This window comes from Triturus cristatus, chromosome 5_1 (genome assembly GCF_964204655.1).
Source record: "Triturus cristatus chromosome 5_1, aTriCri1.1, whole genome shotgun sequence".
NCBI lineage: Eukaryota > Metazoa > Chordata > Amphibia > Caudata > Salamandridae > Triturus > Triturus cristatus.
The window spans coordinates 217,140,393-217,167,786 of NC_140587.1; the positions used below are offsets into that span (position 1 = coordinate 217,140,393).

Genomic DNA, 27,394 nt, shown 5'->3' on the forward strand with positions numbered 1-27,394 from the left:
ACAACCAAATCTATATAGGAGATGGGTAAACTTCTTTACATCGGTGGCATGTCTTTTTATCAATTTAAGTTACCTGAAGATACAAAAATCTCAAATTACGTAAATCAGGACATCAAAAACGTTGGATGCTAAAATTGTGTAAGATACAGATGAGTTCGAGGGTTTAGGGGTGTGGGTAAAGAAAGAAAAAGTACCTGGCAAGGGGAGGGATAAAGTTTACAAAAAATAAGAAAATTGAATGAAAAGGATCTGAAGGCAAGTTTTTAGAATGATGGCTAAAATTATAAAAACGGTTAGAGAAGGGAAGCCGGTATGATGTGGTCTCCCCCTGTTTTATATTACAAAAAAAGATAATCATTAGATTTACCTCATAATCCCTGATTTAAAATCCTGAAGATTTTTAATAAAATGATACAAAGAATAGAACCTCAAAATGAATCTCTCTGAGATTTCTGCAGCAGCCAAGCATCTTCTCATTTAATTTACTTATTTCGATGTCTTCCTTAGCAAGGACATCCCAATGGATGTTATAGTACTTTAAACTGGTTGTAAAAGTAGGAACTATTGTTATTTCAACAGGTTGTTTGTGTAAGTATGAAATGTTTAAATTATTGAGTGGTGAAATGAAATTGCCATTTCAGTTAGTAAATCTACTATTTAGCAGTGGTTAATGTTCCCCTATAAAGTGGAATAGAAGAGAGATTATCATGTATAAAAGTCAGAGTTGATAGTTGTACCTCATAATGCCAGTGAGAATTATTAGTGATCAAAAGGGAGTTGGTGTTGTAAATGATTAGACCAAGTAGAAGGTGGAGAAGGAAGGCGAGAAGACAGTAGCAGAAATGATGAATACAAGGGAGTCCCTATGAAAGAGGCGGAGTTAGGTGAAAGTATTCAGCTAACCTGGACAATCGCAAGCTCCTGAATTCAAGTATCATTGGGTGATGTGCAGGTTACGTTTCATAAGGTGTTACACTGATAGAGGAGTAAATGGTTTTTCAGATTCGTTTTAAAAGGAGAGAAAGAGGGTTCCTGCCTTGGCTAGATCAGTATTGTTAGAAAGTGAGTTAATATTTTCCAAAGTGGAGACTGATAGGTTTACCAACTTAATAAACACCCCCTTGTTAGGTTTGTACTGAAGTCTCAGTAAAACTCTGCTTGACACCTGGTAGCTATGAAACAAGTAGCCGACAGTTCCAGAGGCAAACGCGTATTAAGTTCAGGAAATGCCAATCATTTTAAAGTCAAGAAAATAACACAATAAGATTCTCAAACCAATTTGGAAAATGAAACAATATATAATAATTAAGGACATGAAAACAATAAACAATTAGAGAAAGGGAACAAAAGATATCTACTTTTAAAGATTTAAGGCAAGACTCTATTGAGATATATCAGTTCACAAGTTACAGCGGAATGTGCATGATTTTAAGCTGAGAGGGATGGAGGGAAGGTTGGATAGACCAAGCAAGACTTCCCGGTTAAAGATTTTAGCACTTCTCTCTCTCTCTCTCTCCCTCCCTCTCTCTTTTATTGAGGTAACAAAACTGGTTACAAAGAGAGAAAAGGTGCATCATCATAAACTTCTAAAAAATCATGAAAAATTAGATGATAAATATTGCTGAACTTTAAAACAGTTTGTTTGCCTATTACCTCTCAAAGCATATAAGAATTCTAATGCTATAACCTTTTGCATCTTATCGTAACCAATCCTTAAATCTGGTTATTCAGGTTGAATTTCAATATTGCATCACCAAGGAGCATGCTCTTTTAAAATGTTTGTGATCCAGTAAAAATAAGGAGAAATCAAACAGAGTATTATAGGGGCCTGATCTGATATTCAGATTCAAGTTGCAACTAATAAAATTATGTAAATCATCCCATAGAAGAGTAAAATTTGGACAAGTCCCAATCATGTGCCTCAAGTCACCAATCACAAGAGTTTGACTTCTGAGACGAAGTGGGGAGCTGTTAAAATGCAACCTATTGAGAAGCTCATTCATCTTTAGTAGTAAGTTGTGTGTCGATAGAGTAGTTCTTTTTATGTCGATTATTAACAGCACGGAAAGAGTCACAGGAAAAATTGGATATTTCAGTCCAAATTGTATTGGTAATCTTGACCTCGTGCTCTTTATCCTATCTATCTAGATGTTGAATGAAGACCAATTACCTATCCCTTTTCTGGGTGTATGATTTAATGTTTTAACAATATCATAAGAGTAGTTTCTACGATATGAAAATAAGGTTTTAAGCTAGATTTAATCTGGGGGGAAAAAAAACAGTACCAGGTTTGATTCTTGCAACTAGACGGTTTCAATTTGTGCACATATTTCAATAGAAAGTTATTTGATCACTAAATTGATTATAGAATTGTCATTACCAGTAGAGCATGCAATGCCATTACATTGACATAGAATGTTTGCTAATACATAAAGGGGAAGGTCAATCCGCCAAATGGTTTAGGGATCTGTATCTTCGGTCATTTTAATAATCTGCAAGGCTTATTTAAGGGGGAAAAATAGGAAGGATGACATTTTGATTAACATAATCCTTGCCTAGTTTCATAAAAGGAAGGGATTGCCATTTTTCAAGCATGCTTTTAATTTTGTTGAATGTTAGAAGATAGTTTGATTTAAATAAATCGATATAATCTGGGAAAATATGAATGCCAAGATATCAAACAGAGTGATGAAGATAGCATTTCTTACCTATACAGACAGGTAAACAATCTGCAGAAGAATTACACAATATTGTCTCTGTTTTGCCATTATTTACTCTATATTCACCAATTTTAGTGAATTCTTTAATTTGATCTAAAGTGTAAGAGATGTTATGTTTATCTGTTTTGAGATTATGAAACATATTGTTAGACCTGGCATCATTGTGTGGGTTTCCCCTGTATTTTTGCCTTGACCTCCTGTGTTTTTGCTGTGTGTTGGACTCCGTTGGTCTAGATGCTTTGGGCACTTTGCCACGGCTGTTCAGTGCCAAAGTGCAAGAGCTCCTTTTGTAAATTGTTGTTATGGATTGGTGTTCCCATGATTGGCATACTTGATTTACTCGTCAGACCCTAATACAGTGCACAGTGTGTTCCCAGGGCCTGTAAATCAAATGCTGCTAGTGGGCTGCAGCACTGATTGTGCAACCAACATAAGCAGCCTGTAAACGTAATTCAGGCCTGCCATTGCAGAGCCTGTGTGCAGTCTGGTACTGACATGTCGACCAGGCAAGTCCACCCACTCACCATGCCCTAACCTTCCCTTTTTTTTTTTTTACATGTTAGTTACCCCTAAGGTAGGCCCAAGGTACCCCTGTGGGCAGGGTACAATGTAAGTAAAAGGTAGGACATGCCCTGAGTGTGTGGCATGTCCTGATAGTGAATTACTGCCTATTTCATTTTTCATTATTGCAAGGCTACCTGTTCCCTTAGGATGGGATGGAAAGCTTGCTTAAAACATCTATAAGCCTAACTACCCCTGGGAACAAGGTAGGAAAATTATGTTTAGTATGCCTGAAGCCAGAATGTTAAAATGCATCTTTTAGTGAGGGTGATTTTTACATTCTGTGTTTGAAAATACCACTTTTAGGAAGTAGTTGTTTTCTTGCTTAGCCATCCAGTGTGCCTCTGCTAGGATGTGGATTGACTGACTGGGTTTGGAGTGTAAGGGGCTGGGGAGGTGCAGTGGCTCCAGACAGTGTGATGAGTCAGGGCTGGGCTGAATAGACCTGGGCTGCATTTAGAGTACGGAGAGGAGATTTCCTTTCACCTGAATGGGCCTGGTCTGCCTTCCACAATGCTGTCGCCACCTCCTGCCAGGAAGCTGCACCAGAGAGGACAGAACTGTTTTTGACTGAGCACAGGGCTTCTCTGCCACCAGAGAACAAAGGATTTTGTAGTATATATATTGGGGCCCAGACCCCAGAACTTTAGATCATTTCTGGGGATCAGGTAGAACCTTTGCCAAGAAGAAGAGCAGGAGAAGCTGAGGAGGAATACTGACCCTGTGCTGTTTGCTGTCTGGGGTTGGCCTGCAGTGGCTGCTTGCTGCCAAGGAAAGGAGAAAGGACTTTGCTGTTTGATGTGTCCCCTGCTTGAGGAAGATCTCCAAGGGCTTGAAACTGAGCTTGTCTCCTGTTCTGAAGTCTCAGACAAAACAAGGAAATTGCAAAACCGGCCCTGGCAAGCGACGCCGTAACCTGCACTGAAGAATGTGCTCCGCTCGTGAACAGCACGACATACCGCCCCAACTTGCACCGTCAGCCCGATGCCTGCTGACACCATGCCACATCGACTCCGAAGCCATCACCAAGGCCGCTTCCTGCACTGGAGCCGAGAACACCCCTTGTGATGTCCACGACATCCCCGACAACGCTGCTTGATCAACGCAGAGCCGATACTCGGCATGGGTGACTCCTGAATCCATCGACACTGTACCGTCCGAAGGAACCGATGCCTCGCCACCACCGTGATGTCACCTTCCCGACACAGTAAGGAACCGACTCTCACCTCCCCTGCATCGCAGGAAGGAACCGAGGCTTCACCTCCCCTGTGGTTGTAAGGAACCGACGCCCCCCCCGGCGCTAATTTAGCATCACCAATTTTTTGAAGAATGTTGGCCAGTTCTAAAAAGAAAAGTCTATAGAACTCTGAATACTTTGCCATTTGCTATTCTGTTAAGAGCGAGTTTTAGTTCTTCATGAGAGATGGGTTGGATTAACTCCGATGTTTGTTTCTGAAGATAATTTGGAAATCTGAACACGATCTAAATGTCTTTTTATCTGGATTGTCTGGGATGAAATCTGCCTTACAATAGTCCAGATGATAAGGATACAATTTATTTCTAATATTTTGTTCTTATTTTGTTAATTTCACAATAACAGTGTCTAAAGTTTCCTAGATTCATTTTTGGCTGGGTCTTACCTTTGTCATCCTAGCTACCATTTTACCCACATGTTCATTTTCTTCATATGATCCCTACCAAGTAGTGTGTAATTGTTTACTAATTGCTTAGTGAAGAAGACGTTTTTGAGTTTTAGTCTGGCTTTCAACAAATTATTTTTACTTTTGTGTAGCATTTGAGAACCACCTTTGTCAATATGTTTTTCAGGTGTAGAATTTTTTAACATTTCGGAATGATCAATTTCATGATACACTATGTAATTTACCACCACAGAGCAGCTTTAAATGCATCCCAAACAATGGATAGCCTTGCTGCACTAGAATAAACCAAAACAACCCCTTAATGAAACCATATCCATTCCTGATCCTGTGATAAATGCTTTTCGAATATCTTTCTACCAATGGGAGGTCAGTGTAGATAATGAAGTCATTAGAAAAGCAGTTTGCAATAGTTTTGTTTCTTTTCAGCTACAGATGAGAAACCGGAAAGAAATCAGTTTGAGCAACCAAATTAAAAAGTTTCAAATAACAAATATATTGTTTAGAAATAGGGTTGTCATCCCAGGAGATCTTCTAGCCCATATTTTGTCTGCAAAATGATATGAATTTTGTTGTTTTGGATTTGAGTTGGTTTTTGTCTGTTCTGGATGAATTCTAATTGATGTCCTGTAAATAATTGAAATAGCCTCCCTTTATCAGGTGGCAGAAAAGATAGCAATTTTTGTAAATGGATTTTATTTAATTTCTGCTCTACGATTAGTAAAATCAGTACAGAGAAGGACATCTCAGTATATCGGTGAGAGCATTGATAATATAACGATGAGATAGAACTAAAATGTTAACAAATAATAGCGAGCCTGCTTACATGTAAAGTGCCACAGTAGTGAGACGTGTGAGTGCCAGTGTTAGGGTGTGCTCGCCAATAGGCCCTTCGTCTCTAGAAATCGGTGGCAGCACAGCAGGCTGGGGCCATGTGGTGCGTACCGCCAGAAAGGGTGGGAACTTAGTAATGATGTGGCGTGGTGCAAAAGCCATGCTAGGGGGGTCTGGTGTCATCCTTTGAATCAGTTTTAAATGTCTTAAGAAAGGAAAGTCATCTCACTCAGCAGCGGTCGGGCGCCTACGAAGTCCCCGCACCTCCTCTTGGCGGGAGGACATGGACTCCGTCTCCATCCATCAAACTATTGTGTCCTGCGACTGAGGGATCCCCGGTAGGGACGCAGCCTTCCATTTCATTGTAATTGTATGCCTGGCCAGGAGGAAGGCCAGACGGAGGAAACTGTTTACCATCCCGCTGGATTTCCCGCACCTTTAGAGTCTTCGTATGCAGCTCTCCATGGCCAGAAGGTCACATTAATACAACATATAATTGTTGTAGAGCTGCAAATTTGTTTTCATTAGGACCATAATACAAAACTAATGCTTAGAGTAGGCGTTTTAATAGTAAGCTGTTGTTATTGTGACACATCGTCCTCCATGATCAGTAGATTGTAATCTTTCACTGGAAAACTTCAGCTGAAAGAAACTAGCTACCTCTCTGTGAGCTGCAGAAGTGGATGACAACATTGTGTGTGGTATCCAGTGCGGAAGCCATTCTTTATCCAGGCTTTTTGAGAAATTAGTTTCCTGAATAAAGGTAACATCAGGATGAACTCCTCTAACGAACACATTACTGAAGACCTGGCTCTTAAGCTGGCCCTGACTCTGGCTGGGCCTATGCAGCTACTGTTTTAGCACCAGGATACCCTCCCAGGGGAGTTGTGCTCTATACAAATCCACATAACATAATTGCTGTATACGTAAACCGATTATTTAACCTATGAGTATTGCTTGAAATTATTTTAATTGTTGGGATAGAGAAGTGAAGAGTCTTGATAATGTGATCTTACTATTAAGCTTTAATGGTATATTGAAAAACCATACAACCAGTTCCCTTGCTTATCCTTAGTGCTCCCTACCAACCACTCCCCTCCTCCAACACTGCCCACTAGAAGGCATTACACCACCTATGCTGTCTCTCTTAGCCCATCCCTGAGCCACCCCAGTGAGGCCTGGAGGAGACGTCACTCCCCCTCCAAAATAAGACATTGCTTAAAATGTAGGCTGGCATTTAGATAGCCAGTGAGTAAGAGCCATTCCGTGGAAGAAAATAGATATTTTGCATTGCCTGAGGGGGGAAAAGTAGACTTTTTTAAATATATGTAGTCTCTTTCAGTATGTTCTTTGATGTTCCTTAAAAATCTCTCAGCCTCTTAGATTTCATCAAGAATGATGACTTGACCTTGCCACAGCACACAGATATTGGGCTGATGAGCAACTTCATCTGGAATCTTTATTATCTTACAATCTTGAACAGTGGCTTGAATATCCTTGCTCTGTTGAGCGGTCTCATAGGACATATCCAGGAAAACCCAGACCACATTGCCTTCAGTGGATCTGAAACATTTAGCAGTTAATTCTTTGGAAAACATGTTCCTTAATTCTATAGGCCAATAGCCCAAACTGCACATGATGGAGATCCAACTTTTGGATTGCAAAGAGGAACTCGGAGAGCTCAAGGGATAGTGAGCTCCATATCTGCTTCTTCAACTGATTTGAAGATTTTATCTTTGATGAATTTCTCTAGATAGTGCAGTATAGGAATCTTGCCCTCTACAACTTTGGGTATGCCAACAACTCTTAGATTCAGTCTCCTGCATCTGGTTTCCAAGTCCTATTTTTTAAATGTATTTATTTATTTTATTTCCTCTTCATTTACAAATTATCATTCCAGATTGTTCAGTTGGACCATGTTTAATTTATCTCCTGTATTTCGAATCGAAAGTGCTAAATATTCCAGTCGCTGATTTAATTGTTTTACGTGATCTTTTATGCTCCATACCTCTTCATTAGTTTCAATTTGAACTCAGCTATATTTTTGGACACTGTGAAAAATGTATTCAAGTTTCTTCAAAAACCTGGATAATTTACTTTCGGTGTCGGACGGTTGCACAGCATTGCACTTCTCTTTGTTTTTTTCTTCACTGCAGCCTGATTTCTCATTTCAAAAATCCGTTTAGACAAAGCTATAGTGGAAGCTGATCCTGAATCCTCACCAAATCCGAACTTCAAGACTACACAGTCAGAGGATAACTCCATAGATCTTATTGAATCTGATTTTTTTTGGACCGGCCTTTAATGCGGCGGAGTATATTCTCCATTCTAAATCCATATTTGATTCTTGCTCTTCTAGGATTTGATAGCTGTTTGATCGCTTCAGTGAATTTCATGAGACACTACTTTACTGCTTATGAGTTAATACTCTTGACTTGTCAAGTTGCATAGAGATTTACTGTTTACATTTTTCCCAATTCAGTTTGTGCTTTGCAGAGTTATTCTTCTTTGGTATAGAGTTTAAAGGTCTAGCTTGAGAGTCCTTGACGTGTTCAAGCCCCCAAATTGAACAGGTTCAACGCTATGTGATGAACTGTTCTCATCAGTGTCACCACGGTCCCCCTCTTGGCTGGGCAGAGCATCAGGTTAGCGAGGTGCAGGTTTGCAGCTAGGTAGGGGAGAGTCCTGGGGGTGAGCAATTGAATCAGGATTTATCTTGCCAATGCTCTGAGACTCGTATTCTTGAATTAGCCCAGAAAGTTGTTCCTCTCTATTTATTTCAATCGGATCGGACTTGCTTGGGTTCAGAATTAAGACTTGTTTGAGTTTTGATTGAATTGGCTGTTACTTGGCTCACTCGTCTTTTTTAAGCTCTGGGCAGTAAATAATGGATACACTTATCACTGACCTCAACTTGAGTCAGCAAAGCTGTTTCATCTAGCTCTTTAGTCTTTAACAAGTCTTGTTTCTGATAGAGACCCCTTCCTGCACGTTTGCATAAAAATCAACTTTTAGTTTTATTAATTCCCCTACAAACCAGTTCTCAAAGAGAGAACTTTATTTTAATCGGGCATTATCGGTTATGACAAACAACTCCCTCACTCTCTCCCCTTCCCTGTCTACATTATGATGCCTTCTGAAAGGATCTTATAAGTTACATTTGCTGTATTTTCTTTTCAAACTTTTTGTAGTTCCAATCTCTCCAAGCTTAAACTGGAAACAATATCTCCCAGCTGATTGCTTTGATGGATCCACTTTTTCCATGATGGCGTATAACAGAGCCACTTCCTCTCCATCATTGGAGCAATCCTCCAGAAAGGTGACCATAGTTTGAAGCACACTGTCCCTTCTGGGCACCAGGACAGCAAGTGAAGCAGGTGTCATTAGTTGAGCTGAAGTAGTTGAGCTCATGGCCCCAGTATGCACTATTGTCATTGTTTGGCTTTTAAAAAAGTGATAGGACATACCCCTCGTGAAACCAGAGCCCTAACAAGCAAACCTGCTCAGCGTCTGTGCACGGAGCTGACATGCTGAACAGGTGCCACTGGAGGGGTAGAGCCCGCATCTCCTCGTCCTCAGCCGCAGCAAGGTAGGAAATACAGCTTTCCAGCGTGGAGTCTATCAGCAGTTACAAGGGACAGTGTGTTGGAGAGTGGGTTACCCGTTGAGGTGGATGATACCATACTCAAGCTGCAACCACAATCTCTGTCAGGGTGAAACAAAAAGCAAAACCCCAAATTAACTTGTACTGAACCCTCTGGAAAAAAATCCAATCAGTAGGACTGTAGATATGCAATTTTAAAGATTTCAGTAAATAAAGCTTCTGAAAGCACAAAGCTCCACATGAATCTATCTTTGCGTGCAAGACCAGGTGACAGTCACCAGTTTAGGTCGACCGCAATGGAGCACGGGCTGGATACAGGGACTAGGTTAGTCCAGCTGAATGAGTTCCCTTCAAATGTCCAACTGTAAAGAGTTCCATTCACGGTTTTAAGGCATGCAAGGAGCAGGAAGATCATCGTAAATAGCTGACGATGTAGCACAAGGAGCAGGCCTGGGGCACGGACGGTCATCGCTGTAGCGCGAAGATCTTGTCGGACGTCGCTGAACTTTGCGTTGGAGGTATACGCCGGCTCTGCTGCCCATCTGGGCTTATTTGCGCGATGTAAAACTAAAAATAAATAAGCTTTTCTTTTTATCACCCTGATCATTGTTTGATTAAATGTTCCAATGAAGAGGACTTAGGCACGAGTGCTTGATAAGTGTAATAAATAGGAAGTAATGGTTTGACTGTAAGTCCGTGGAAGGGAGAAAATTATTGGGGTCTAATTTTTGAGCAAGCCTTTCTTTTCTCTAGACTGCTGCTGTTCAGGCTAAAGGGCTAGTGCTAACCTGCGTGTGTGGGGTTGGACAGTGGGGGGAATAGACCAACGTTTTTTTGTGCTATATAAATAACATGTTTAGTTGATGCCAGAAAGATCTAATGCAACTATTATGTAATAAATGAATGCATGGAAAAGAGAATACAGGGTTGGGAAGTTTGTGATCGCTTAAGGGAGCTTGTTGCAGGCTCCTTGTAGTTCTTCCATTTTGACTGTTAACAAGTAAATTTCGATTGTTTTACAGAAATTGTTTTAAAAAAGTATGAGGGATATTTCTCTAAACTTTGCTTCCATTTGGAAATCTGTTGAATGTACAATAATGTCGGTGCAGAGATCAGCAACCTGAAACTGTGTAGAATAGACGATTACAAATCTATATTTGATGGCTTAAGCAACTATATGGAGAGGAGTGTTGATGTGTAGTGGCTTATCTGTGGAAACAAAAGCAGTGGCATAGAATGAAAGGATGTTTAGGTGCTCCATTAAACATCAGACTTTGAGAAAAGAGATACCAAGGCAGAGTGGTTTGAGAGCAGGTTTCTACATCTTGCTTCAGATGCCATCTCTGCTTGGTAAGATGCTTTGAATGTTGTGAATGCTGTATCTAGATAAAATCCTGGGCCATCTAGGCTGGTGGTATAGTTATAGGTTATACGGCGTCTGAGGAACAATCGCACATATATCAGTTCAGTATAGTATTGAGTTACGATGTTGTAAGATGAGGAGAACCACCAACCTCCCCCAAAGTTGTGGCCAAAGCCAACATAGAAATTCACAAAATCCTCATCACACGTCTTTAGAGTAATATTAAATGCAAGTATACACAAATTATAAACACAGTTTCAGAAATCTTCTCTGTCTTTCTTTTCTTTCTGATCAGCCAGCACGTGTTTTGTCGCACAAACTGGGAAATCGTGCCGCGACTTTCTCAAGGCTTTAATGTCATTGGTAGCAACTTTCCATGTGGTGATAATTCCATCCCACACGCTTTAGACTGCGAGAGAGTCTAGTATCCTTGCTCCGAAGTGATCAAATCCTTAATTTTCAGTAAAAGCACCCCGCTCCATAGTACAGCCGCAACTAGATCAGTCTGTCCGGTCCTTGAGTACAAGCCTCCTTGATTTCAAACAAGTTCCTAGAGGCATCTTCGATGGAGACTTCAAGGACCATATGAATGCCTGCGCTTATTTCAGGAAGTCCCTTCCTTCCAAGGGTACATGTGCTGCATACGCTGCCTAATGCAAGTAGACATCAACATTAGACATTTTTAAAGATAGCTCAAAATTGTAAATCTTAATGTTTTGTTAAGAATCCAGGAAAACCATATTATTAAAATCTTGCAGCATACAGTGGGGAGAGGTTCCACCATAGGAAGGTAAGAGATCAAGGTAGTGTTTAGGTCACACCTTATTCATTATTAAGAATACTGTTTTGAAAGAAATATAACCAGAAACGTTAAAGAAAATTTGAAAAAGAGGAAACTAGTCAACAAACATAGCATGTGTGTTAGAAAGTTGCATCTATGTTATTGAGTAGCAACGGTTAGTCTGAAAATGCTTCTTAGGGATAAAAATTGGCGGAGAAAATGGTGGAATGAGCTGTAGTCTTGGAATTTTGAAAGAAGAAACCAATGTTGTGATTATCCTTAAACAAACTAACAACTCTTGGGGAAGAGGTTTAAGGCCCTTGCGTGGAGTAATTTATTTCTCTAGACACTCTTCTTCAATCGAGGGTGACATACTTTTTTTTTCTATTAAAGTACAGCATAATTCTACACTAACTACATCTTATCTGATTTGTTGGACCTGTCAGCCTTAGGGCAGTCTTCCCCTACATTTTTGCCCTTTTGCCTCCCACGTCGACCCTACATTTTTGTTGGACTTGGGACTCTGGGCACCTTACCACTGGTAAACAGTGCTAAGGTGCAGTCTCTCTCCCCTAAAATCATGGTGACACTGGCATACCTGCCACAGGCCCCTGCTACCGCAGTGAGGCCTGCCCCTCCATTGGTTAACATTGGGAACACCCCTTATGAGATAACTTCTGACTGGGGCCTAATAAGTATGTCATGTTTGGTATAGTTGGAATCGTAGCTAGCGGGGAACCCTCTCTAGTGGTATATGGGGTTTGGGCACTACTGCTTTAGAAATCCCACTTTTAGAAAGTGGACATTTTTCTGCCTGCACTTAGTTTGTGCACTGCAGACTCCCCCCCTCCCATCTGCATGCGGATAGCCTTCCTGGGCTGTGAGGAGGGAGTGGTGATTCACACTTTTACACATGAATAGGCTGGGCCCGGCTGCCCCACAATAGGCTTAACAACCCTGCCTTTGTCACTAGACAGCCAGGAGCCAGGTCAGGGAAGGCGGGGAACACCCCAGAACCCCCTAGCCCCTTCCAGAAGCTTCTGCCCCCTACTAGTGACTAGACACCAGAGTATAAAAGGGAGGGTCCTGGCCGCACATCCTTGTTACACCACTGGACTAAGAAGAAACTCTGCTGGAGTAAAGACTGCTGCGCCAGGAGGATTGCCACCTTTGCTGAGACTGACTGCTCCCAGGATCTGCTGCCCCAGCTTGCTGTGCTGCCCCCTTGCCTGCTGATCTTGCCCTGCTAGAGAGAACCTAAAGAACACCTCCAGAGTGTCTCCACCAGAAGATTAACTGATCCCCTGGTCACTGGGATCCCAAGGACAATAACCAACTCCAGTAAGACTGCCCCTGCCACACTGTGCACGTGGAACTGCCTTACTTTAAGAAAGGACCACAACGTTCCTAAAGGGCTGCCTCTGTGACGCTGGAAGCGGGTGAGAGTCCAATTTTAATCACCCCGAAGTCCCCGCCGCTGGCCTGAGCTGAGGGCGTTTAAAAATCATCCCCGAAGTCACTGCTGCTGGCCCGAGCTGAGGACGCTTAAAGATCACCCGCGTAACATGGAATGCAGGTGCCTGCCATCTGGGTCGTCACCGCTACTAAATGCGCTGTAACCTGTTCACTACCGCCGGCCCGTGGGTCTGCTGGCCCATGATCAGAGGAAAAGCCATGCAAGTCAAATTTCGCCGCCGGCAGCCCAGGACCCTCGGGAACACTGCGCGGATTCCCCCGCCGACGTAGGAGGAGAGCCGTGCTGGGATTGTTACCAGTGTGGTAGTTGCCCAGCAACAAGGAGCGTCAACAGGGAAGCCGCGCTGAGGCAGAAGAATAGTGAGGTGTCCCAACCCGTCCCTGCGACCAGCTGACTGCCAGCGAAGAGGAGCGAGAGACCGCGTCCACCCCCAGGTTACTGCTCGGGAGTATCCAGGGAGCGGTTAGCGTTACCATTAGGGGCGAGGGCGCTGGTATTCAGGAGAGCGCTCGCGGCCTGTTGCCTCTGGGGGAACACAGACAGGGGCTTGAACGCCCAAGTGCAGGGACACATCCTAAGTGGGCCTGGGGCATATGTCACTCATTGCAAAGTGAACACCTACTAGGGAAGTCAGCATTTCAGCTGACAGAACTTTTGGGGGCTCAGTAAGGGTAATTTAGACCCAACCAGGAGTGTGAGGAGTCCTGCTCTCGAGGGAGAGTGCCAGCATTAAGGGACCTCCCTAATCAGAGCCTGCAACTCATTTGCCATGTAACTTTCCCCACGTTTAGGACAAGGGTTATTACTATAAAACTTGCAAGCGTATTCTCCCTTTTACTCCTGAACCTTATCAGAGACAGAGCTTGAAGATACAACTACTTATGTATGCTGGATGCATGTTGTTTTGAGCCTGCCTGAAACCTGGATTTATCTTATTAATGATCTCGCCTAAAACATAGATAAGGATGCTTTTATTTTTACAAAGCGTTACAACAAACAAATGATGGACGGAATGCTGACAATGCATACATTCTCTCCCAGTCAAGAGATCTGGGTTAAATCCATCGTTCTTTTGCCCACTACACCACCCCAGTTTAGACATGGCCAGATGCAAATCAGTCTTGACCCTGTGCCTCATGGGAACAGTCCAGCCCGAACTGCCAAGCCATGTCTTCCCTGGACCGGAATCAAGCATCCTAGGACCGGTTTCTGGCTATCAGCCGTCATCAGCCAGGATAGCTTCACCCCAGTGGCGTAGTGAGCACGGGTCCCACGTCTGGGAATACCCATCCCACTTAGGGCGAAAAGCGTTACAACAAACAAATGATGGACGGAATGCTGACAATGCATACATTCTCCCCCAGTCAAGAGATCTGGGTTAAATCCATCGTTCTTTTGCCCACTACACCACCCCAGTTTAGACATGGCCATATGCAAATCAGTCTTGACCCTGTGCCTCATGGGAACAGTCCAGCCCGAACTGCCAAGCCATGTCTTCCCTGGACCGGAATCAAGCATCCTAGGACCGGTTTCTGGCTATCAGCCGTCATCAGCCAGGATAGCTTGACTCCAGTGGCGTAGTGAGCACGGGTCCCACGTCTGGGAATACCCATCCCACTTAGGGCGAAAAGCGTTACAACAAACAAATGATGGACGGAATGCTGACAATGCATACATTCTCCCCCAGTCAAGAGATCTGGGTTAAATCCATCGTTCTTTTGCCCACTACACCACCCCAGTTTAGACATGGCCATATGCAAATCAGTCTTGACCCTGTGCCTCATGGGAACAGTCCAGCCCGAACTGCCAAGCCATGTCTTCCCTGGACCGGAATCAAGCATCCTAGGACCGGTTTCTGGCTATCAGCCGTCATCAGCCAGGATAGCTTGACTCCAGTGGCGTAGTGAGCAAGGGTCCCACGTCTGGGAATACCCATCCCACTTAGGGCGAAAAGCGTTACAACAAACAAATGATGGACGGAATGCTGACAATGCATACATTCTCCCCCAGTCAAGAGATCTGGGTTAAATCCATCGTTCTTTTGCCCACTACACCACCCCAGTTTAGACATGGCCATATGCAAATCAGTCTTGACCCTGTGCCTCATGGGAACAGTCCAGCCCGAACTGCCAAGCCATGTCTTCCCTGGACCGGAATCAAGCATCCTAGGACCGGTTTCTGGCTATCAGCCGTCATCAGCCAGGATAGCTTGACTCCAGTGGCGTAGTGAGCACGGGTCCCACGTCTGGGAATACCCATCCCACTTAGGGCGAAAAGCGTTACAACAAACAAATGATGGATGGAATGCTGACAATGCATACATTCTCCCCCAGTCAAGAGATCTGGGTTAAATCCATCGTTCTTTTGCCCACTACACCACCCCAGTTTAGACATGGCCATATGCAAATCAGTCTTGACCCTGTGCCTCATGGGAACAGTCCAGCCCGAACTGCCAAGCCATGTCTTCCCTGGACCGGAATCAAGCATCCTAGGACCGGTTTCTGGCTATCAGCCGTCATCAGCCAGGATAGCTTGACTCCAGTGGCGTAGTGAGCACGGGTCCCACGTCTGGGAATACCCATCCCACTTAGGGCGAAAAGCGTTACAACAAACAAATGATGGACGGAATGCTGACAATGCATACATTCTCCCCCAGTCAAGAGATCTGGGTTAAATCCATCGTTCTTTTGCCCACTACACCACCCCAGTTTAGACATGGCCATATGCAAATCAGTCTTGACCCTGTGCCTCATGGGAACAGTCCAGCCCGAACTGCCAAGCCATGTCTTCCCTGGACCGGAATCAAGCATCCTAGGACCGGTTTCTGGCTATCAGCCGTCATCAGCCAGGATAGCTTGACTCCAGTGGCGTAGTGAGCACGGGTCCCACATCTGGGAATACCCATCCCACTTAGGGCGAAAAGCGTTACAACAAACAAATGATGGACGGAATGCTGACAATGCATACATTCTCCCCCAGTCAAGAGATCTGGGTTAAATCCATCGTTCTTTTGCCCACTACACCACCCCAGTTTAGACATGGCCATATGCAAATCAGTCTTGACCCTGTGCCTCATGGGAACAGTCCAGCCCGAACTGCCAAGCCATGTCTTCCCTGGACCGGAATCAAGCATCCTAGGACCGGTTTCTGGCTATCAGCCGTCATCAGCCAGGATAGCTTGACTCCAGTGGCGTAGTGAGCACGGGTCCCACGTCTGGGAATACCCATCCCACTTAGGGCGAAAAGCGTTACAACAAACAAATGATGGACGGAATGCTGACAATGCATACATTCTCCCCCAGTCAAGAGATCTGGGTTAAATCCATCGTTCTTTTGCCCACTACACCACCCCAGTTTAGACATGGCCAGATGCAAATCAGTCTTGACCCTGTGCCTCATGGGAACAGTCCAGCCCGAACTGCCAAGCCATGTCTTCCCTGGAATGTATGCAGTCAGCATTCCGTCCATCATTTGTTTGTTGTAACGCTTTTCGCCCTAAGTGGGATGGGTATTCCCAGACGTGGGACCCGTGCTCACTACGCCACTGGAGTCAAGCTATCCTGGCTGATGACGGCTGATAGCCAGAAACCGGTCCTAGGATGCTTGATTCAGGTCCAGGGAAGACATGGCTTGGCAGTTCGGGCTGGACTGTTCCCATGAGGCACAGGGTCAAGACTGATTTGCATATGGCCATGTCTGAACTGGGGTGGCGTAGTGGGCAAAAGAACGATGGATTTAACCCAGATCTCTTGACTGGGGGAGAATGTCTGCATTGTCAGCATTCCGTCCATCATTTGTTTGTTGTAACGTTTATTTTTACAAAAGTCTGTGTAGTGTCCTTTCTGTGGTATCTTCACTGCGCTATTGTAGGTGTGTGTTGCACAAGTGCTTTACACATTGCCTCCTGAGTTTAGCCTACCTGCTCTGCGCCAAGCTACCAGAGGGTGGTCTAAGGTATTTTGAGACTCACCCTGTCGGAACTGGTGGTCTCTACTTGGACTAGGGTGCATACCCCTGCCAACTGGAACCCCCATTTCTAACATGATTGGTAGGTTTTTTCTTATAGAGGTAGAGGTAGCTAAGGAATAGTTTTCCAGATTGAAAGACATCAGCGATCTGAGATTTTGGTTGAAGAGCTTGGCTGTTCATTGCGCATTGGAAGGGAGGGCGGCTGAACATGGGTGTGCCAAAGACAGTCCTTGAGCAGGGCTTTGTTTCACAGTAGTGCAGCCTCTAGATTGGGATATGAGGGACATTCCAGGAAAATAGTGCAGTTCGGGGCTTGGGTTAAATATGTTCGAGTTTCCAGTGTGCAGCATGAAAAGTATTTGTTTCTTTTTGAGGCTAGAGTTTTCCATATCTTGCTGAATCTTGGCTAATAGTACCCAGAGACATCCAGAAATGGAGAGTTCCCTGGTATTTCATGGATCCTGATCATGAACCCCAGTATGCCAGGCATTCTGACTTGAAAGCACACTGGGCTTCTGCTGGCTCAGTATGTATTTGCATTTATTGTTGAACAAGAGAATTTCAGATGTATAGATCACGGGCTGTGGCACATGAATATATAAGCCATGTGGATAGAGTTATGATGATGCGTGTTGCTGACTAGCGATATGGTAACACAGACAAAACAAACCAAAAAGGATGCTACATTACATATGCATGTTTCCTGGGTGGGTCAGGTATCCGGTTAGTCAGGCATGGGAGAGGCTTGAAAGAGTGGACTGTCTGCTGAGCAGAGCCTCCTATTGGAGGAAGTCAACTTTGATCGCTTTCATAGATGCAGTGAAGGGGTTTGCCTGCGGTTTGCCAGACTGTATGTTCCAGAAGAGAGATCCGAGTAAGTTAATAGAACTGAATTGGGATGAATGCGCTTTGAGGCTTGTAAGAGGTTATGCATCAGGAAAGAGTTTTGTAGAGACTTAAAAGCAAAGTAGCATTGACTGCCATGGAAAGATCAGTCGGAAAAAGTGTAGCTAGACAGTTGGCATGGTGCTGGTAGGCAGAGGCTTTATGTGTCCAATGGCAATTGAATACAATTTGTGTTATGAAATGAATTGTATTATGAAGGGCGTAAAGAGGGGGTACTGTAGGAGAAGACTAGCAAAATACAAAGTTTCTGTACTTTATTCACTACAGGTGTGTTCAAGGATTTGGCATCTGGAAGGAGATTTGCAATCAGATTTTTCTGATGTTGAGTAACTGTGTCCTTCTGTTGGCTTCTGTGGCAGTGGTGAAGGTGAACGACTCCTGTCACATCCTAGACCTGAAAATGATACTAGGATCCTTGGCACGCAGAAAGAGAAAGAGTCTGAGGGTGGAACAGAAACGATGGGAAAGAATGAAGATGGGAGGATGAGATCATTTTTTGGGGTTGATAGGAAATCCCATGAGATTTCACAAGGAAGTTGACGGCCAGGAAGAAAATTAAATGTGTAAACGCACATTTAAAAAATCCATGTTTCACGCAATACGCCTGGAAAGCTATGACTTGCGTAGTTTTCTGGGCCTGCTTATGGGGATATTTGGGCATTCTCCAAAATGCTGAGAGGCAAGTATTTTATTGGCAGAAACCTACAATCGGTAGATATGCACTCTTGTGTTCGGTATCAGGATGACTCAAGTGGTGGGGGGGAGAATAGATTACTCCTCCTCCCCAACAACCCCAGCTCACAGTTCAGCACAGGCTGATTGACGATCATGAGGCAAGTAGTGGAGTGTTTTTTATTTTGGGGCGGGGGAATTATTATGGTCGTCTCATTTGTTGTTTAGTCACTGATTAGAGCCCTTTGATGGACAGCGCATGTGCTTGTTCAGATTGTGTTCTAGTACAAAATTACTTTCCCATCTGTTCAATTATCCCAAATGTCTTTTGTATGCTTCTGTATGTAACCTATTGATTTACAAGTCATTCCCCTTATATTTGTACAGTTCACACGATTGTGCTCTTTGTTAATGTGTTCTTTATATCCATTTTGTTTTAGAAAAGAAAGATGTGACTCAAAGTTTGGAAAGTTATACGTCAAAATGTCCTGGCACCATGGAGGTTATCACGCTTCCCGATGGATTAACTTTACCTCCTGTTCCATTTACTAAATTGCCTATTGTAAGGTAAGATATTGGACTGCAGCCATACCTAAATATATTGCTTTTCAAAACCAACATTGATCTTATTTTGTAGACGATTACCTGTAGAGCTGCTATCTCTACTTTTCAGGACTACGGCACTAGATTTTACTTAAGAATTTTAGGCCTTCTTGCTGATGCTGCAACACATGTAGAATGCTAAAGTCAACCTACTCACATGAGTGAATGTGAGGTAGCACTATTCCATCGTTGGCCACATTCCTTACACGGGCTTTCGAAAGGTGAGTCCAGTTAATTTGTCTGGATTACATATGGAGCTGTCCACTACTGTGGCTCCTCTACATATTTGAAAATTTGAGGATTATGTCCCTTCCTAAGTGTGAATGAGCAGTTTCCTTCATAACAGAGCAGAGGAACTCTGTCCTCTCGACAGTTAAAACCTTTAATAACCTAGCTCTGCTCCAAGATTTCTAGCAGTAGGTTATCACGTCAGGTTTCGCAAGTCATCTTTTAAATCCAAGAGGTCACTCTGAAAAATGCATGCATTTCAAATCCATTTTGTCTGGTAATGATCAATGTAAGGAATAGCATCTTCAAAAGGTGTTTTGCAAGTTGTTGTGTCATTTGAACTTGCCGATTTTGACCTTTCTTACGGTTTTAGGCCTGCTGAATGGGGATCTGGCCCATTATATCTTATGTAATATAAAATTGAAAACTCTTCTTGATGAACAATGTTGGCATACGACAGACCTGACATTGACAGGCCAAATGGCTGACACTGGGAGCTGTGAGCAAAAAAGTAACTGTCCATGCAAAAGGATTACTTACCCGTCTTTTGCCATATATATATATACAAATGGAATATGAAGGCTTGAACACTGTATACCCTTTTTCAGAGCCTGTTAGATTTGGGGGTCTCTAGTTGGCAGAGGTAGGTACCTTTGACAAATAGGGACCCTTGCGTCTACTCGGGGTAAGGGGGTACACTCCTAAAATAACCCCTGCTCACCCCTTTGGTAGCTTGGCATGAGCAGACAGGCTTATCTCAGAGGCAGTGTGTAAAGCATTTGTGAACACATACAGTAACCAAGTGACAACACTACAGATAGACACCACACAAGTTTTATATAAAAAAATAAGTATTCTTTATATAGACTTATCACAAGACCGCAAATGACAAAAATCCACAATACTGTACTTAAAATGGTAGAACTAGCTTAGTTCTTTTTGAATGTTAAAATGCGACACTTTGAGTTCAATGCACCTTAAGATGCGTAACGTAATACAACGAAAGTGTTGCAGGGGAGGTGATGCGTCGGTTGCTTACACGCAAGAATGGTGATGCGTCGGGTCCCTACTGCTGTGTAGGGGATGCGTCGGTTCTTCTCTGCGAGGGGAGGTGATGCGTTGGTTTCTTACTGCGCTTCCGTGGCGATGCGGCACGCAACGCCGTGATGCGATGCAGATCCGGTACAAAGAAACAAAGAAGGCGTCTTTTCTTGCTGCGACACGATGCGGACCGCGACAGGCCCTGCGACACACTTCTTGGTGATGCGGCGGCGTCTGCTGCCACATCGATCCTCTTCTCAGATGATGCGAGACGCTGTGACAACGATGCGAGACGCGACAGGCCCTGCGACAAGCTTGCCGATGCATCTGATGCTACGTCGATCCTCTTCTCCGGCGATGCGAGGCGCTTTCTCGTTGTGAAGCGACAGCGGCAGTGCGGCAACACACTTCATGCTCGTGAGTCACGCTTCCAGCTCTTTGCAACATGCAGTCCCTCAGAAAGCCTCGATAAACAGCAGGCACTTCCAAAGAACTCTTGGGGAGCTTGTGGTTGAAGTCTGTTGTCCCTGAGACTTCATCAGGAGGCAAGCTCTTTTCTCAAGCCCTTGGAGATCCTTCACAAGTTGAATAAAGTATACACAAAGTTCCTTCTCCTCTCTTTGGCAGTCAGGCAACCACTGCAGGCCAATCCCTCAAGCTTAGGGATAGTCTTTCCTCAGTCTCTCTGGTTCCGCTCCTCAGCAAAGGTTTCTTCTTGTTTCCCAAAGTGATCTGAAGTTCTTGGGTTTGGGTCCCAATATTTATACCCAGTTTCTCTTTGTTCTCTGAAGGCAGGGAGGCCTTTGCCTAGTCCAAACCAGTTCTGGTCAGTCCTGGAGCACTTTGTTGACAAGACTCCTTCCTTCCTTTCAGAGAGCAGGGCAGAGACATCAGACGCACCACAGGAGGTGGAACCAGCATTGTGGAGGGAAGACACAGCCCTATTCAGGTCCCAGGTGCAACTACTCCCACCCATCTAGATGCAGATCTCTCTATTCAGCCCTGTGCTGACTCACCCTGTCTCCTGGAATCCCCCAGCCCCTGTCACTCAAACTCCAGACAAGGAATACACAACCTAGCAGAGGCAGGTTTGGATGGTTAGACAAGAATATACTTCACTAAAAGATGTATTTTATCATTCTGTGTTCAGGCATACTAAACTCGAATTTCTACCATGGTTCCTGAGTCAGTTAGGATTATAAGATGTAATAATCAAACTGCCCATTCTGGCCTATGGGGAACAGATAGCCTTGCAATAGTGAAAAACGAAAATGGCTGTAATTCACTATTAGGACATGCCACACACACCAGGGGATGTCCTACCTTATACTTACAATGCACCCTGCCCTTGGGCCTGCCATAGGGGAGTCTGATATGAAGAAAAGGAAAGGTTTAGGGACTGGCAAGTGGGTGCAATTGCCCAGTCAGCATGGCAGTACCAGACTGCACACAGGCTCTGCAATGGCAAGCCTTAGACACACTTTAACAGGCTGCTTCTGTGGGTGGTACAACCAGTGCTGCAAGCCCACTAGCAGCATTTGGATTACCATCCCTGGGCACTCCTGGTGCACTGTACTAGGGTCTGACAGGTAAACCAAACCAGCCAATCATGGAATCACCAATCCATACATCAATTTACAACAGGGAGCACTTGCACTGTGGCACTGGATAGCAGTGGCACAGTGTCCAAAGCATCTAACACCAGCAAAAACACATGAGGCAACAGTAAAAAATGGAAGGGAGACCCACGCCAAGGTGCCAGGTCTAACAGAGCCTATAGTCATCTCCAGTGTGACGTGCTAGTCATAAGACTATTGAGACTGGTGGTAGCCTATCCAAACATAGGACAAAGCTGAATTTGAAAATATAATCTCCAAAAGCCACATCAGAGTTACATTTTCAATTGGAACCGTGCACCATGGTCAATGGGATGAAGAGTTAAAGACCCCCTAACTTTTACGGAATGTCTTTGTGTCCGCCTACACCATGGAATGTGCAACCGATTTAAACTCACACCGTGGAAATATCCTCATAGGATGCACTACTTGCCTTTAATTTACGTATAAACTATATCCACACAAACCAAGTACATGCCCAGATGTAGTTATGCAAGAGAAAACTTGCTATATATGATCTGTAGTTGTCAGGTGGTGGCCGAGTGTTGGGATGCTGTAGGGGAGAAGACATGTAGAATTGTGGGAGACATGGTATGATGCTCACTGCAAAGGACATGGAAGGGTAGCGGGAATGCCCGCTTTCAGCAGGTGCACTTCTTCATCATTCACAGGGCGTATTTGACCCCGGGAAAGATTAGCCGGCACTTTAAGGTACAGGAGGCCGCTTGCCCGCGCTGCCTCACACTGGGAGCTGAACTAGAGCATATGCTGTGGGGGTGCCCGAAGCTCGGGTCGTACTGGACTGAGGTGGGAGAGATCTTGAATACTGCGACGGACAGGGAGGTCGAGTTTGATATGGGGGCGTGCCTGCTGCTCTGGTTCCCTCACACAGCAAAGACAAAAGTGACGAGTAAATTTATTGACTTGGGGCTTATGCTGGCTCAGAGAGAGATTACGTGGCACTGGAAGTCCCGGGAGGGCCCATCAATCGGGCGGTGGATCTCCGAGTTATTAAAATGGTCTAGATGCGAGAGTGAAGTCAGACGGCGCCAAGCGATTAAGGCGGACAATGAAAAGGGGTTAGAGTGGGTAAGGGCATGGGAGCAGATCGAGCAGGCCCTGCAGGATTGCCGGCTCGAGCGGGCGGAACGGGAGCGTGAGGAGAACGGAGGTCCTTGAGGCTGAGGACAATAGATGTACCCCCTGATGGATGGCACGACTTAGAGTTAGGGACCACTGGAGGGGCCCACAACAGCAGCAGTTGGGGGGTGGAATGGGAGGGGGGGGAGTTCCCTGAGGTGGGAGGGTAATGCTATTTTGAGTTGGATGAGGAATGTAGCTGTTGGGACAGAAAAGCAGAGGCTCCCATGGGGCATGATCCAGGCACCGCCGTGAGGCGATAGTTGTGTTACAATTGCTTAACTGTCTATATATGCCGCCCAGCCCCCGGGATGTGGGCTGAATGGCTGTGTGCATTGCTAAACCGAAGAATATGATCGGAGATTGTAGGGGGTGCCGGTTGCCCCGATGGTTATGTTGCTGAAAATGTTGCAATTAAAAAAAAACATGTTTTAAAAAAAATAAAAAAAAATGATGCTCACTGCAACACTTTTTGGGGCTGCATCCAAGCCCCGAAAAGAAACCGTGAGGTATAGATTTATAGTGCTGTGTATACTTTTGGCTGAAAGCCATATTACTATAGACAGGATACAGCCAACTGGCCCAAATTTTAAAAAATGGCAGAAAGATGTTGGGAATAGACAGTGATGAGGGAATGTAGAACAGCCATGGTCTGCTAGGTGAAAAGCTTGTCGAATATCTTAGCGGCAGGCCTCAGCTCCTCCAGGAGTTTTTGAAGGAGAATTTGAACCGTTTAGACCCGCCTTTCCAGCCCAAATTAATAATATAGATGCCTGAACTGCTAAATCTTTGTTTTCAGCAGATTCGTACTGTGGTATTCTGATTCCTTCTACAAAATATGTTGTGACATTTATACTGCTGGGCATATATGTATATATTTTGTAATGTTCCAGTGCATGAACTCCAATAAAAACATTTCGGTTGTCATTAAAGTGTTCAGAGATGACAGATTTCTATACTTTCTTCAGACATTGCAATCACATAAACACTTCTCTGGGGGTGAAGGCCTGTAGTCAAGAAGCATTTCCTCCACAGGTGATGGTTAACAAAGAGAAGCCATTCTACAAAACATGCCAAAGAGCATGCAACACATCACCTTTCTTTGCTTTTAGGTATTGCTGGACTCACATGCTCAATTGACTGTTCAGAGAATGAGAGTGGAATTATCTTTCCTGTCTTCTGCTGGGAAGTAGGGAAGCTTCTATGAAGTTTCATGGCCAAGAAAACTGATGCACAGGTATTCCTCTTTCCCTGTTGAAGAACTACAAGGAGCTTTCCCCTGACTTCTGCTAGTGCGCTAAGACGTCTACTTATGCTAGTGATTGTAGTGTTCTGATTAACCTTCGTGCCCACTGGAGACACAGGTCTGGTGCAGCGCCTGTACCCTGCTGTTTGGAGCCCATCTGCCTGATAGCCGTTCATTCTTTTAAACAGAGGAGCCTACAAAATAAAGAGCTGAGCTCTTGATGTCCAGATCTTTGGAGATTGTTTTATGGACTGCGTTTATTGGACTCGGTCCTGAAGAGTCACTGAAAAACCTCACAGTAGATCTGCCACTCGTACTACCAAAGCAGGGTTTAACTTTTGCAAAGAAGCATCAGAGAACCTATGTTGCTCAGCAGTACCTATTAGAGATGTTAGTGGTGTGGCCCAATACTTTATTAAGAGCAAAGCTTTAGGAGTATGAGTCATACACACTTCAGCCAATTCATCAAAGCCCTAACGCATGACACATTTTTTAGGAATATATGTTATATTTGATGAGACACTAATACATATATTTTCTACCTCTTGGCGATCCCAATTATGTCCCATCTCCATGAAACTATGCCTTATCTAATCAAGAAACTGTTGAAAACCCAACCACTGCATGCAGCTAAATCTACCCGAATACGCAAGTAGAACACTAGAGGGTAGAATTGGAAGAGGGCGAGGAAGGAGGGAAGGTCCATCTTCATGTGGCAGTGGGTTGAGACTGGTGTCCTTGGGGTGGTGACATCATATGTAAGGAAATATTTTATCACAACTGTTGTCCCCTAGCCGGCCCTTAAAGAAAGCAGGTCATTTTAAGTGCTGGAGAAGCTAATTGTGTTAAGTACATCTAGCACTGGAGATTGTGTTCATAGGTTGTGTTTTGGGGTCTATAATAAAGGTAAATTTGAAAAACTTCCATTGTGGTCTTTAGAGCAGTGTTTAGCTGTAAATACCACTTATTACACTGAAAAGTGCACGACTTTCAGCCTTTTGTTTCTCTTTGGTAGTCAACGCACCGGAATTTGCAGCAAAGGAAGTGATTAATGTATTCTTTCAAGCTGAATTCAACATTTTTTATTAGCACTTATTCATGAAAAATGTGTCCTTAAAACTACCTTGCGTGCCTGGAAAATCGTGAACAGCTGCCGTCGTATTATGCTTGCTGAGCAAAAGAATGTCCTTTGAATCCATGAAACAATGTAAACCGACCTGAAAATTTATAAAATATTTAAAATACACATTTTACCAATGCATCTTCTTTTTCGAATTGTCAGGTCTGTGAAGCTGTTGAATCTGCCTATCAGCCTAAGACCACAGAAGGTGAAAAGCCTGCTCTGTCAGAGCATGTCAACGAAGAGCCCCTTTATCTACTCCCCAATTATTGCACACAACCGCGGCGAGGAGAAAAACAAGAAAATAGGTAAGCGGGCATATGTTGATATACCATGAAAAAATAAAGTTGGAAGTGGGTGAAGTTAAGATTGACTGGTTGATAATACTTGGATGAATGCAAAACCTCCGAAGAGCGTATAATCCACAGTTGAGCTGGTACCTTAACTTCAGAGGTTCATTAGTGCCTCTGTGGCATGAAGCTATTTCAAGAGCTTCAGGGCACTGTATATCGAGGTAAAAGCAGAAGATTCAATTGCATAAAACACTGGGAAGGGTTGATTGATTTAATATTGAGCCCAAGTCGACAGTGGGCCAGAGAGACCTTACACAAGAAAATGGAGTGTGAGTAAAGTCATCTTTATACCTTGTTTTGCTCTGGGCAGCTGGTATTTTCAGTACTGCTGACCAGAATCATGGTTCTGCCAGCACTAGTTCTTACATGAGTTCTGCTTAAAAAAAGATTACTTTTTTACATCTAAACTTGCCATAGCTGATACTTTTGTAGTGTACTGCAGTTGTCCAAAAAAGCTTTGCATGCATGCACACAGTTTAAGTATAAGTTGTGGTACGATGCGGACAATAAGACAGAGAACCTTCTCGCATGATTGAGTGACAGAGAACTGGGGAGCGATGGGTGTAAGAACTGAGAAATCAAGGGGGTGAACTACTGGTTGTGGACAATAATACTGCCTAGGTGTTTCCCACATATTATAATTCCTTCCGTAAAACCAGATTTAAATTCAGTGTACAGATCTAGAAGTTTGTAGATGTTCTGCCATTGTTGTCAAGAGAAGAGGGGAAGGAGCTATAGACACAGCTTGAGAGGAGGAGGTTGTGGAGGCAATCTTGCAAGGTACCATGGCCAAATGGTTTACTGATAGTGCTGTGTAAGACACTCTAATAAATTAGTGAGCTATATTTTCAATGTGTCCAAGGAGGAAGAAGCTGTAGGGATAATTTCATCAGGTTCAAAGTTGGCAGCATGATACATTTTCCTGAAGCCAGAGAAACAAAGGAGACCTTTGCTCATCATATAGGCCTAGACCAATGCTAATAGTTGAAGATTGGGTACTGGAGAAGGTATTGGTCAACAGACTTTATAGGGTCATGCACAAACTGATCCAGACTAGTTTTAGACCTTGGAGATAAACCAAGCTTACCCTCAGGATTCTGTATTATTTCATGAAGTATGATAGAAGGGTAGGAGAGTTGTCACTTGTACTATTATTCAACGCCAAAAAGGTGTTAAGACTCCACAGAATTGCCCTTCATGCTAGCCATATTAAAGAAAATGGTGTTCGGCCTGAACTTCTTGGTTTGCATTGATCTTATTTCTAAAAATTCATTGCATAGGGTCAACAGGAATGGGTATTTTATTTTGCACCTGCTTGTTGGGACGTGACATAATGTGGGGCTGCCCCGTGTCACCACTACTCCTTGCACTTTCATTGGGGTCTCTAGCTTGTTGGATGGGATGTAAAGCTCTGGTGAATGACTTTTCCTGGATGGCTAACTGGGATTATCGTATATTATGTGGGGCTGCCCCGTGTCACCACTACTCCTTGCACTTTCATT

At 43.9% G+C, this 27,394-nt stretch overlaps 1 protein-coding gene across 3 annotated transcripts in view; it reads left to right on the forward strand.

Moving 5' to 3' along the window:
• TRAPPC9 (trafficking protein particle complex subunit 9) overlaps positions 1-27,394 on the forward strand; it is a 2,530,995-nt gene that overhangs the window by 408,656 nt on the left and 2,094,945 nt on the right. For all 3 annotated transcript variants that reach the window (XM_085604860.1, XM_085604858.1, XM_085604859.1), the window contains exons 11-12: positions 18,986-19,112; positions 25,702-25,847. In XM_085604860.1, the coding sequence (XP_085460986.1) occupies positions 18,986-19,112; positions 25,702-25,847 (273 nt within the window). The remainder of the gene's footprint in view (positions 1-18,985; positions 19,113-25,701; positions 25,848-27,394) is intronic.